Source organism: Oncorhynchus mykiss, chromosome 2, assembly GCF_057628025.1.
Source record: "Oncorhynchus mykiss isolate SJ-2025 chromosome 2, ASM5762802v1, whole genome shotgun sequence".
NCBI lineage: Eukaryota > Metazoa > Chordata > Actinopteri > Salmoniformes > Salmonidae > Oncorhynchus > Oncorhynchus mykiss.
Genome location: NC_143023.1, coordinates 41,503,019 through 41,515,618, shown reverse-complemented (window position 1 = coordinate 41,515,618; position 12,600 = coordinate 41,503,019). Strand labels below are relative to the sequence as shown.

General features: G+C 47.2%; 1 protein-coding gene across 1 annotated transcript in view; it reads right to left on the bottom strand.

Moving 5' to 3' along the window:
- The window catches only part of LOC110489919 (clathrin coat assembly protein AP180), a 75,194-nt gene that overhangs the window by 31,271 nt on the left and 31,323 nt on the right, over positions 1-12,600 (bottom strand). The window contains exons 6-9 of the mRNA XM_021562938.3: positions 4,797-4,890; positions 3,816-3,927; positions 3,520-3,626; positions 3,366-3,407 (exon numbers count right to left, since the gene is read on the bottom strand). Coding sequence (XP_021418613.3) covers positions 3,366-3,407; positions 3,520-3,626; positions 3,816-3,927; positions 4,797-4,890 — 355 coding nt within the window. The remainder of the gene's footprint in view (positions 1-3,365; positions 3,408-3,519; positions 3,627-3,815; positions 3,928-4,796; positions 4,891-12,600) is intronic.

Here is a 12,600-nt window from a genome sequence, read left to right as displayed (position 1 = left end):
TCATCACCACACTGTCTGTTTGGGTGGTCCATTTTAGCTTGTCAGTGATGTGTACCCCAAGGAACTTTTAAGCTTTCCACCTTCTCCACTGCAGTCCTGTTGATGTAGATAGGGGGGTGCACCCTCTGCTGTTGCCTGACGTCTACGATCATCTCCTTTGTTTTGTTGACATTGAGTGAGAGGTTGTTTTCCAGCCACCACACTCCCAGAGCCCTCACCTCCTCCCCATAGGCTGTCTCGTCATCACTGGTAATCAAGCCTACTACTGTTGTGTCGTCTGCAAACTTGATGATTGAGTTGGAGGTGTGCTTGGGCACGCAGTCATGGGTGAACAGGGAGTACAGGAGGGGGCTGAGCATGCACCCTTGTGGGGACCCAGTGTTGAGGATCAGCAGAGTGGAGGCGATGTTACCTATCTTCACCACCTGGGGGCGGCTCGTCAGGAAGTCCAGGACCCAGTTGCATGGGGCGGGGTTCAGACCGAGGGCCTCGAGCTTAATGATAAGCTTGGAGGGTACTATGGTGATGAATGCTGAGCTATAGTCAATAAACAGTATTCTTCCATAGGTATTCCTCTTATCCAGATGGGATAGGGCAGTGTGCAGAGTGATGGCGATTGCATCATCTGTGGATCTATTGGGGCGGTAAGCAAATTGAAGTGGGTCTACGGTGGCAGGTAAGGTAGAGGTGATATGGTCCTTGACTAGTCTCTCAAAGCACTTCATGATGACAGAGGTGAGTGCTACGGGGCGATAGTCATTAAGTTCAGTTACCTTTGCCTTCTTGGGTACAGGAACAATGGTGGCCATCTTGAAGCATGTGGGCACAGATAGGGAGATAGGGAGAGATTGAATATGCCCGTAAACACACCAGTCAGCTGGTCTGTGCACGCTCTGAGAACACAGCTAGGGATGCCGTCTGGGCCTTCAGCCTTGCGAGGGTTAACACGTTTAAACGCTTTACTCACGTCGGCCATGGAGAAGGAGAGCCCACAGTCCTTGGTAGTGGGCCGCGGCGGTGGCACTGTGTTATCCTCAAAGCGTGTGAAGAATGTGTTTAGCCTGTCCGGAAGCAAGACGTCGCTCGTTGAATTTTGACTCCACTTTATTTCTATACTGACGTTTAGCTTGTTTGATTGTCTTGGGGAGTAAATAACTACACTGTTTATATTCTGACATATTACCAGTCATCTTTCCATGGTTTCCATGGTTTCAGTTTCACGTGAATGCTACCATCTATCCATGGTTTCTCGTTAGGGTAAGTTTTAATAGTCACAGTAGGTACTACATCTCCTATACACTTCCTTATGAACTCAGTCACCGTGTCCGTGTATGCATCTAGATTATTTTCGCAAACTACCTGGAACATATCCCAGTCCACATTATCAAAAGGCATGGGTTCCAATTAGTCAGACCAGCGTTGAATAGTACGAAGCATGGGCACTTCCTGTTTGAGTTTCTGCCTATAGGACGGGAGGAGCAAGATAGAGTCGTGGTCAGATTTGCCAAAAGGGCAGCGGGGGTGGGCCCTGTAAGCTTTCCGGAAGTTTGAATAGCAATGGTCGAGAGTCTTAGTAGCACGAGCAGGACAGTCAATATGTTGATAGAACTTCGGCAGCCTACTCCTCAGATTTGCTTTGTTAAAATCCCCAGCTACAATAAATGCAGCCTCAGGATATGTGGCTTCCAGTTTGCCTAAAGTCCAGTGAAGTTTTTTGAGGGCTGTCGAGATTTCGGCTTGAAGTGGGATGTAAACGGCCGTGGCGATGGCGGAGGAGAATTCCCTTGGGAGATATAAGGTATTCTAGGTTGGGTGAACAAAATGACTTGAGTTCCTGTATGTTTCTAGAATTACACCATGAGTCGTTAATCATGAAACAAACCCCTCCGCCCTTCTGCTTTCAGGAGAGATATTTATTTCTGTCTGCGCGATGTACTGAGAATCCTGCTGGCTTTACCGACTCTGACTGAGTATCCCGAGAGAGCCATGCTTCCGTGAAACAAAGTATGTTACAGGCCCTGACGTCTCTCTGGAAAGAAATCCTTGCTCTAAGCTCATCAACTTTGCTATCCAAAGACGGAAAATTATCGAGTAATATACTCAAAAGCGGAGGGTGGTGTGCGAGCCTCCTATGTCGAACCAGCAGGCCGCCTCGAGTGCCTCTCTTCCGCCGGTGATGTTTTGGGTCGGCCTCCGGAATAAGTTCAATTGCTCTGGGAAAAGTGAACAAAAGATCTGCTCCAGGGAAGTCATATTCCTTGTCGTAATGCTGGTAGTTCTGGTGAGGTACTGCCGGTCTAATATCCAATAGTTGTTCCCGGCTGTATGTCATGACACAAAACATTTCCTGTGCTAATAATGTAAAAAATAGTACATAAAAAAACAAAATACTGCAAACATTTCTAAGAGCTAGTCGCGATGTTGCCATCTCCGTCGGCGCCATCTTCTCCTTAATTGAGGGATTTATACTGCCCATGGGATTTCAGATACCATCTCAGGTAATTTTGACATTATGGAAACTCTATAGTGACATTCTGGTGAATTACGATACAATTGTTGAGCTAAAACCAATGTTAGCTCAGATCTTAGCTATCAGCGAAATAGCTAAGTATTGCGACTTCTCCAATCTGTTTCCTCAATCACATCAACCTGGACTCATAGGTAGACGTAACATAGTAAATGTAAATCCGGGACACTCCAATTAGTATGATATGTTACGTTTCATATGGTATGTATGGATGTCTGTCATCCATTTCATATATGATATGTTACAAATTACAATTTGTATATGTTACGAATTTAAATGTGTAGAATATGTTACGAATTGCAATTCGTACAATATGTCACAAATTTTCAAAATGGATGATATGTTACGAACTCCAATTAGTTGTGGTTAATGTTAGCTAGGTGGCTAGTGGCTAATGCTAACTTTAGCTAGGTTACTAATGTTAGTTAGGCTAGAAGTTAGGGGTTAGGGTTAAAAGTTATGTTAAAGTGGAAGGGTTAGCTAACATGCTATGTAGTTGCAAAGTAACTCAAACGTAGTAATTAGTTGCAAAGTTGCTAATTAGCTAACATTATAAAGTTGTCCGTGATGAGATTCAAATGCGCAACCTTTGGGTTGCTACACATTCACATTATACATCCACCCATCCATCCATCCACCCACCCACCCACCCGACCGACGTACCCGACCGACCAACCACTACCCCATGCTACCCCAGGTTAAAGAAAACCATAACACTGAGATGCAATGCTGGTACAATGTAAGTACAATGTGAATACAATGTTAGTAGATTAGGCGAAAGTATATCATCCCAGTGAAAATTTGGGAAATTAGGCTTAAAAGGTCAAACAGGACTTACCTGAGTGAGCTCCGGGATATCATTTTTGTCAATTCCTATGGTCTGTAAAAAAAGATGTCGACATTTCAGCTGAGCCTCCATATACCACGCTTGTCTTACTGGCTGTGGATTGAACTGTTCAACAGTAAAGTGTATTGTTGGGTTTGTCTTTTACCTCAGCAATTTTGAAGACCTCAGAAACCCTGGTCATCCGTGTCAAGAATCTCTTGTAGATCTCCAGCCCGTCTTTGCACTGTCCTCTCTTCATCTGGAAAAATTTCTCTGTGAGGAAAAAGGGGGATGAACATGTTTATTGTTACACAAGAACCATTGAGACATTACTATTACATCAAATGAACAGGACCACATCTATTTCCATGTCTTGAATCAAATTAAACCTGTAATATTCATCAAATATAAAAAAGACATGATTATTGTCCCCGGAAGTAGAAGAAAACGGTCGAGCCTTGCCTAATACATTGATGATCCCGTCATTGTAGCAGGCATATAACTTGATCAGGTCTTTGAACATCAGGAGGAAGCACGCGTTGATCACCCCATTGGTCAATTCATTGGGATGGACCTATAGATAAACAAGGTGAGATTAGATCACACTGAGGATGGGAGATTTGAGTTAATTAATATGCGGATAAAGTACCCAATTGTCAAACTTGAGTAAAAGCAAAGAAACCTTAATAGGAAATGACTCTAGTAAAAGTGAAAGTCCCCCAGTAAAAAAATGTTTGAGTAAAAGTTTTAAAGTATTTGGTTTTAAATATACCATTGTCTTGTTTTTTAAATTTATGGATAGCCAGGACTACACTCCAACATCATTTAAAAACTAAGCATGTGTGTTTAATGAGTCTGCCAGATCAGAGACAATAGGGATGAGCAGGGATGTTCTCCTGATAAGTGCATGAATTTTACCTTTTTCCTGTGCTGCTAAGCATTCGAAATGTAAGGAGTACTTTTGGGTGTCAGGGAAAACGTATGGAGTAAAAAGTATATTATTTTCTTTAGGAAATAAGAAGAGTAAAAGTACTACTTAAGTAGTATTTAGAAGTATTTTTTATTTAAGTACTTTACACCACTACTATTTGGGTTGAGTTGCCAGGTAGTTTAGGTCAGCGCTCCCCAACCCTGTTCCTGGAGAGCTATCGTTCTGTAGGTTTTCGCTCAAACCCTAATCTAGCACACCTGACTCTAATAATTAGCTGGTTGATAAGCTGAACCAGGTTAGTTACAACTGGGGTCGGAGCCAAAACCTACAGGAGGGCAGCTCTCCAGGAACAGGGTTGGAGAGCTCTGGTTTAGGATAATGTTTAGGCATGGGACATAACAGAAGGTGGCCTAACAATCACAATAAATATAATGTCACAAAAAAAAGGCAAAAACAAAAATGCCCTTACTAACAGATACAAATATATTTCTCATCATCATCATAATACTCACATCAAACTCCAGCAGGGCGTCTATCTGGCTCTGCAGAGTGGGCATTCCTTTCAACAGCTTCTCTACGGGCATCGTCCTCATCACCCCCTCAGCTCTGAGAGAGAGAGAGAGAGAGAGAGAGAGAGAGAGAGAGAGACACAGACAGACAGACAGACAGACAGACAGACAGACAGACAGACAGACAGACAGACAGACAGACAGACAGACAGACAGACAGACAGACAGAGGAGCAACAACATGGTACAGTATGAGTATGAGAAAACCCTGAATGTTGGCTTGAGGTCCATAAAAAAAATATTGTGGAGAGTTTTTAATCCAGTTGTTTGTGTTGATGATGTGATTTTTTTTTACGTTGTCTATATTTTCATTGTTGTTTCTGTGCTGGGTGTATTGGTACTTGTTTGTATTATCTGGTGTAGTCGAATTTCCCATTAGCAGAACAATACAAACAATCTTTCTTGATACAGTATGATGAGTTAAACCCTAATGAAGGTCTATTGACGAACACATAGGTGTAAGATCCATTACAAACATTGTGGAGCATACAATGATGTGCCGCCATTTCTTTTCCCAGCAATATGAGATGAGAGGAAACAACGTAATACTCTCTACATTGGGATAAATAACATATAGACCTCTGGGACATTGAATCTATAAGGAAGTGCTGTAGACAGGCGCTAGCAAAACAAAGGGAGTGTCCTGTGGTCCTGTATGGCTCGGTAGAGCATGGTGCGTGCAACGCCACGATTATGGGTTTGATTCCCAGGACCACCCATATGTATGGATGCATGAATATACTGTCAATTGTCTTGGCTAAATGGCATATATTATTCAATTCTTGCAGGGATCACATGCACATACTAAAGACTTATACACTCCCTGTATTGTTAGTGGCTTTGCATGAAGGCTTCTGCTAAGTGGCATTTGCAATTATATTATCACTAGAGATCTGCCAAGGCCAAGGCCTTGTGATGCAACACTAAGACAGCAACAGCTTTAGACGGATCCAGCTTCTTAGCTCCTTTAGGTAAGACACATGACATGAGACACTAGGTCAGAGCTCTATCTGCACACCTGGCTGTTCTGTCTGTTTGTCGCATGGCTGGCACAGACTGTGTTGTGGGACCTTGTTTCTGCCAGCAAAACGCAACAGTCTGGACAGGAGCCTAAGTAATAGCTCACTGTCTGTATTCAGACTGTGTAGTCTATATTCATCTGTCTGTTTCTGTACAGGCACAGGCATGGACAGCCCACTCACTCTGCCCTCACCCACAGTGCAATCACAGAGTTTCTAAGCCCAGAGGCACAACATCGCAATACTTCCGGGAACGCTTGTGAAACAGACCAAACAGACTGGCTTTAAGATGAATCACTCCCACCTACTGACCCCTGAGACTGACAGACAGGTCAGGTGGCTGTGATTCTGCCAAGTGTTGTCTCTATGAGAAATAGAATATAAATCCATTTCTATGTTTTTATACTGAACAAAAATATAAACGCAACATGCAACATTTGCAACTATTTTACTGAGTTACAGTTCACCCAACCTAAAATTCCTTGCAATCAAATACCAACGCATTATCTTCCAAAATAATTATCTTTGATTATAGCCACAGCCGTGTAGAAACTAAAACAGGAAACGCCCGTGCTCAGGTCAATACAACATTGGTCTGACCAATCGGATTCCACGCTTCAAGAATGCTTCGATCACGTGGACTGGGATATGTTCCGGATAGCCTCAGACAATAACATTGACGTATACGCTGACTCGGTGAGCGAGTTTATTAGCAAGTGCATTGGAGATGTCGTTCCCTCTGTGTGTTACGGTGCGTGAATGAGGACCCAAAAGCGAATTAATGTAAACAGAGCTTCTTTAATAACCAAACATAGGTAGGCTCAGATGGACCGGCAGATTCCGACAGGACAGGACAAGGTTGCAGCAAACATGACGATAGTCTGGTTCAGGCATGACTAACACAAACAAGAATCCGACAAAGACAGGAGCAGAAAGAGAGAGAGATATAGAGACCTAATCAGAGGGAAAAAGGGAACAGGTGGGAAAAGGGGTGAACGAGGTAGTCAGAGAAGACAAGGGACAGCTGGGGGAAAGAGGGGGAGAAAAGGTAACCTAACACGACCAGCAGAGGGAGACAGGGTGAAGAGAAAGGACAGAAACAAGACACAACATGACAGTACATGACAGTACCCCCCCACTCACCGAGCGCCTCCTGGCGCACTCGAGGAGGAAGCCTGGCGGCAACGGAGGAAATCATCGATCAGCGCACGGTCCAGCACGTCCCGAGAGGGAACCCAACTCCTCTCCTCAGGACCGTACCCCTCCCAATCTACTAGGTACTGATGACCACGGCCCCGAGGACGCATGTCCAAAATCCTACGGACCCTGTAGATGGGTGCGCCCTCGACAAGGATGGGGGGGGGGGGGGGGAAGACGAGCGGGGGCGCGAAGAACGGGCTTGACACAGGAGACATGGAAGACCGGGTGGACGCGACGAAGATATCGCGGCAGAAGAAGTCGCACTGCGACAGGGTTAATGATTTGAGAAATACGGAACGGACCAATGAACCGCGGGGTCAACTTGCGAGAAGCGGTCTTAAGGGGAAGGTTCTGAGTGGAGAGCCAAACTCTCTGACCGCGACAATATCTTGGACTCTTAGTTCTACGCTTATTAGCAGCTCTCACAGTCTGCGCCCTATAACGGCAAAGTGCAGACCTGACCCTCTTCCAGGTGCGCTCGCAACGTTGGACAAAAGCCTGAGCGGAGGGGACGCTGGACTCGGCGAACTGAGATGAGAACAGCGGAGGCTGGTACCCGAGGCTACTCTGAAAAGGAGATAGCCCGGTCGCAGACGAAGGAAGCGAGTTGTGGGCGTATTCTGCCCAGGGGAGCTGTTCTGACCAAGACGCAGGGTTGCGAAAAGAAAGACTGCGTAAGATGCGACCAATAGTCTGATTGGCCCGTTCTGCTTGACCGTTAGACTGGGGGTGAAAGCCGGAAGAGAGACTGACGGAAGCCCCAATCAAACGGCAAAACTCCCTCCAAAATTGAGACGTGAATTGCGGACCTCTGTCCGAAACGACGTCTGACGGAAGGCCATGAATTCTGAAAACATTCTCGATGATGATTTGTGCCGTCTCTTTAGCAGAAGGAAGCTTAGCAAGGGGGATAAAATGAGCCGCCTTAGAGAACCTGTCGACAACCGTAAGAATAACAGTCTTCCCCGCTGACGAAGGCAGTCCGGTGACAAAATCTAAGGCGATGTGAGACCACGGTCGAGAGGGAATGGGAAGCGGCCTGAGACGGCCGGCAGGAGGGGAGTTACCGGACTTAGTCTGCGCGCAGACCGAACAAGCAGCCACGAAGCGACGCGTGTCATACTCCCGGGTGGGCCACCAAAAACGCTGGCGAATGGAAGCAAGCGTACCCCGAACGCCAGGGTGGCCGGCTAACTTGGCAGAGTGAGCCCACTGAAGAACGGCCAGACGAGTAGGAACGGGAACGAAAAGAAGGTTCCTAGGACAGGCGCGCGGCGACGGAGTTTGAGTGAGTGCTTGCTTTACCTGCCTCTCAATTCCCCAGACAGTCAACCCGACAACACGCCCCTCAGGGAGAATCCCCTCGGGGTCAGTGGAGGCTACTGAAGAACTGAAGAGACGAGATAAAGCATCAGGCTTGGTGTTCTTAGAGCCCGGACGATAAGAAATCACAAACTCGAAACGAGCGAAAAACAGCGCCCAGCGCGCCTGACGCGCATTAAGTCGTTTGGCAGAACGGATGTACTCAAGGTTCCTATGGTCAGTCCAAACGACAAAAGGAACGGTCGCCCCCTCCAACCACTGTCGCCATTCGCCTAGGGCTAAGCGGATGGCGAGCAGTTCGCGGTTTCCCACATCATAGTTACGTTCCGACGGCGACAGGCGATGAGAAAAATACGCGCAAGGGTGGACCTTGTCGTCAGAGAGGGAGCGCTGAGAAAGAATGGCTCCCACGCCCACCTCTGACGCGTCAACCTCGACAACGAACTGTCTAGTGACGTCAGGTGTAACAAGGATAGGTGCGGATGTAAAACGATTCTTGAGGAGATCAAAAGCTCCCTGGGCGGAAACGGACCACCTAAAGCACGTCTTGACAGAAGTAAGGGCTGTGAGAGGAGCTGCCACCTGACCGAAATTACGGATGAAACGACGATAGAAGTTCGCGAAGCCGAGAAAGCGCTGCAGCTCGACGCGTGACTTAGGGACGGGCCAATCAATGACAGCTTGGACCTTAGCGGGATCCATCTTAATGCCTTCAGCGGAAATAACAGAACCGAGAAATGTGACGGAGGAGGCATGAAAAGAGCACTTCTCAGCCTTCACAAAAAGACAATTCTCTAAAAGGCGCTGGAGGACACGTCGAACGTGCTGAACATGAATCTGGAGTGACGGTGAAAAAATCAGGATATCGTCAAGGTAAACGAAAACAAAGATGTTCAGCATGTCTCTCAGGACATCATTGACTAATGCCTGAAAGACAGCTGGAGCGTTAGCGAGGCCGAAAGGAAGAACCCGGTATTCAAAGTGCCCTAACGGAGTGTTAAACGCCGTCTTCCACTCGTCCCCCTCCCTGATGCGCACGAGATGGTAAGCGTTACGAAGGTCCAACTTAGTGAAAAACCTGGCTCCCTGCAGGATCTCGAAGGCTGAAGACATAAGAGGAAGCGGATAACGATTCTTCACTGTTATGTCATTCAGCCCTCGATAATCTATGCAGGGGCGCAGGGACCCGTCCTTCTTCTTAACAAAAAAAAACCCCGCTCCGGCGGGAGAGGAGGAGGGGACTATGGTACCGGCGTCAAGAGCTACAGACAAATAATCTTCGAGAGCCTTACGTTCGGGAGCCGACAGAGAGTATAGTCTACCCCGGGGGGGAGTGGTTCCCGGAAGGAGATCAATACTACAATCATACGACCGGTGTGGAGGAAGAGAGGTGGCCCTGGACCGACTGAACACCGTGCGCAGATCGTGATATTCCTCCGGCACCCCTGTCAAATCACCAGGCTCCTCCTGTGAAGAAGAGACAGAGGAAACAGGAGGGATAGCAGACATTAAACATTTCACATGACAAGAGACGTTCCAGGAGAGGATAGAATTACTAGACCAATTAATAGAAGGATTATGACAAACTAGCCAGGGATGGCCCAAAACAACAGGTGTAAAAGGTGAACGAAAAATTAAAAAAGAAATGGTTTCGCTATGATTACCAGAAACAGTGAGGGTTAAAGGTAGCGTCTCACGCTGAATCCTGGGGAGAGGACTACCATCCAGGGCGAACAAGGCCGTGGACTCCCTTAACTGTCTGAGAGGAATGTCATGTTCCCGAGCCCAGGTCTCGTCCATAAAACAGCCCTCCGCCCCAGAGTCTATTAAGGCACTGCAGGAAGCTGACGAACCGGTCCAGCGTAGATGGACCGACAAGGTAGTGCAGGATCTTGAAGGAGAGACAGGAGTAGTAGCGCTCACCAGTAGCCCTCCGCTTACTGATGAGCTCTGGCTTTTACTGGACATGAAGTGACAAAATGACCAGCAGAACCGCAATAGAGACAGAGGCGGTTGGTGATTCTCCGTTCCCTCTCCTTAGTCAAGATGCGGATACCTCCCAGCTGCATAGGCTCAGCACCCGAGCCGGCAGAGGAAGATTGTAGTGATGCGGAGAGGGGGGCAACGGAGAACGCGAGCTCCTTTCCACGAGCTCGGTGACGAAGATCAACCCGTCGCTCAATGCGAATAGCGAGTTCAATCAAGGAATCCACGCTGGAAGGAACCTCCCGGGAGAGAATCTCATCCTTAACCTCTGCGCGGAGACCCTCCAGAAAACGAGCGAGCAAAGCCGGCTCGTTCCAGCCACTGGAGGCAGCAAGAGTGCGAAACTCAATAGAGTAGTCTGTTATGGATCGATTACCTTGACATAGGGAAGACAGGGCCCTGGAAGCCTCCTCCCCAAAAACAGATCGATCAAAAACCCGTATCATCTCCTCCTTAAAGTCCTGATACTGGTTAGTACACTCAGCCCTTGCCTCCCAGATTGCCGTGCCCCACTCACGAGCCCGTCCAGTAAGGAGAGATATGACGTAGGCGACACGAGCAGTGCTCCTGGAGTAAGTGTTGGGCTGGAGAGAAAACACAATATCACACTGGGTGAGGAACGAGCGGCATTCAGTGGGCTCCCCAGAGTAACACGGTGGGTTATTGATTCTGGGCTCCGGAGATTCGAAAGCCCTGGAAGTGGCCGGTGGATCGAGGCGGAGATGGTGAACCTGTTCTGTGAGGTTGGAGACTTGGGTGGCCAGGGTCTCAACGGCATGTCGAGCAGCAGACAATTCCTGCTCGTGTCTGCCTAGCATCGCTCCCTGGATCTCGACGGCTGAGTGGAGAGGATCCGAAGTCACTGGGTCCATTCTTGGTCGGATTCTTCTGTTACGGTGCGTGAATGAGGACCCAAAAGCGAATTAATGTAAACAGAGCTTCTTTAATAACCAAACATAGGTAGGCTCAGATGGACCGGCAGATTCCGACAGGACAGGACAAGGTTGCAGCAAACATGACGATAGTCTGGTTCAGGCATGACTAACACAAACAAGAATCCGACAAAGACAGGAGCAGAAAGAGAGAGAGATATAGAGACCTAATCAGAGGGAAAAAGGGAACAGGTGGGAAAAGGGGTGAACGAGGTAGTCAGAGAAGACAAGGGACAGCTGGGGGAAAGAGGGGGAGAAAAGGTAACCTAACACGACCAGCAGAGGGAGACAGGGTGAAGAGAAAGGACAGAAACAAGACACAACATGACAGTACATGACAGTGTGACCATTAAAACCTTCCCTAACCAGAAACCGTGGATTGATGGCAGCATTTGCGCGAATCTGAAAGCGCGAACCACCGCTTTTAATCATGGCAAGGCAACTGGAAACACGACCGAATACAAACAGTGCAGCTATTCCCTCCGCAAGGCAATCAAACAAGCAAAGCATCAGTACAGAGACAAAGTAGAGTCGCAATTCAACGGCTCAAACACGAAGCGTATGTGGCAGGGTCTACAGTCAATCACGGATTACAAAAAGAAAACATCGCTCATCCATATCCATATATGTCCATATTATTTTTCATCCCTTTACATTTGTGTGTATTTGTGTGTATACTGTAGTTGTTGTGAATTTGTTCGATTACTTGTTAGATTTTACTGCATAGTCGGAACTAGAAGCACAAGCATTTCGCTACACTCGCATTAACATCTGCTAATCTTGTGTATGTGACCAATAAAATTTGATTTGATTTGATATAAGGAAATCACTCAATTGAAATAAATTCATTAGGCCCTAATCTATGGATTTCATGTGACTGGGCAGGAGCGTAGCCATGGGTGGGCCTAGGAGGGTACTTTGGAGCAAGGCCCACCCACTGTGGAGCCAGGCCCAGCCAATCAGAATAAGTTTTCCCCCAAAAAAGGGTTTCATTACAGACAGAACTACTACTCAGTTTCATCAGCTGTCTGGGTGGCTGGTCTCAGACAATCCTGCAGGTGAAGAAGCCGGATGTGGAGGTCCTGGGCTGGCCAGGTTACACGTGGTTTGTGGTTGTGAGGCGGGTTTGACGTACTGTTGAATTCTCTAAAACGACGTTGGAGGCGGCTTATGGTAGAGGAATTAACATTCAGTTCTGGCGATTGCTCTGTTGGACATTCCTGCAGTCAGCATGCCAATTGCACACTCCCTCAAAACTTGAGACATATTTGGCATTGTGTTGTGTGAC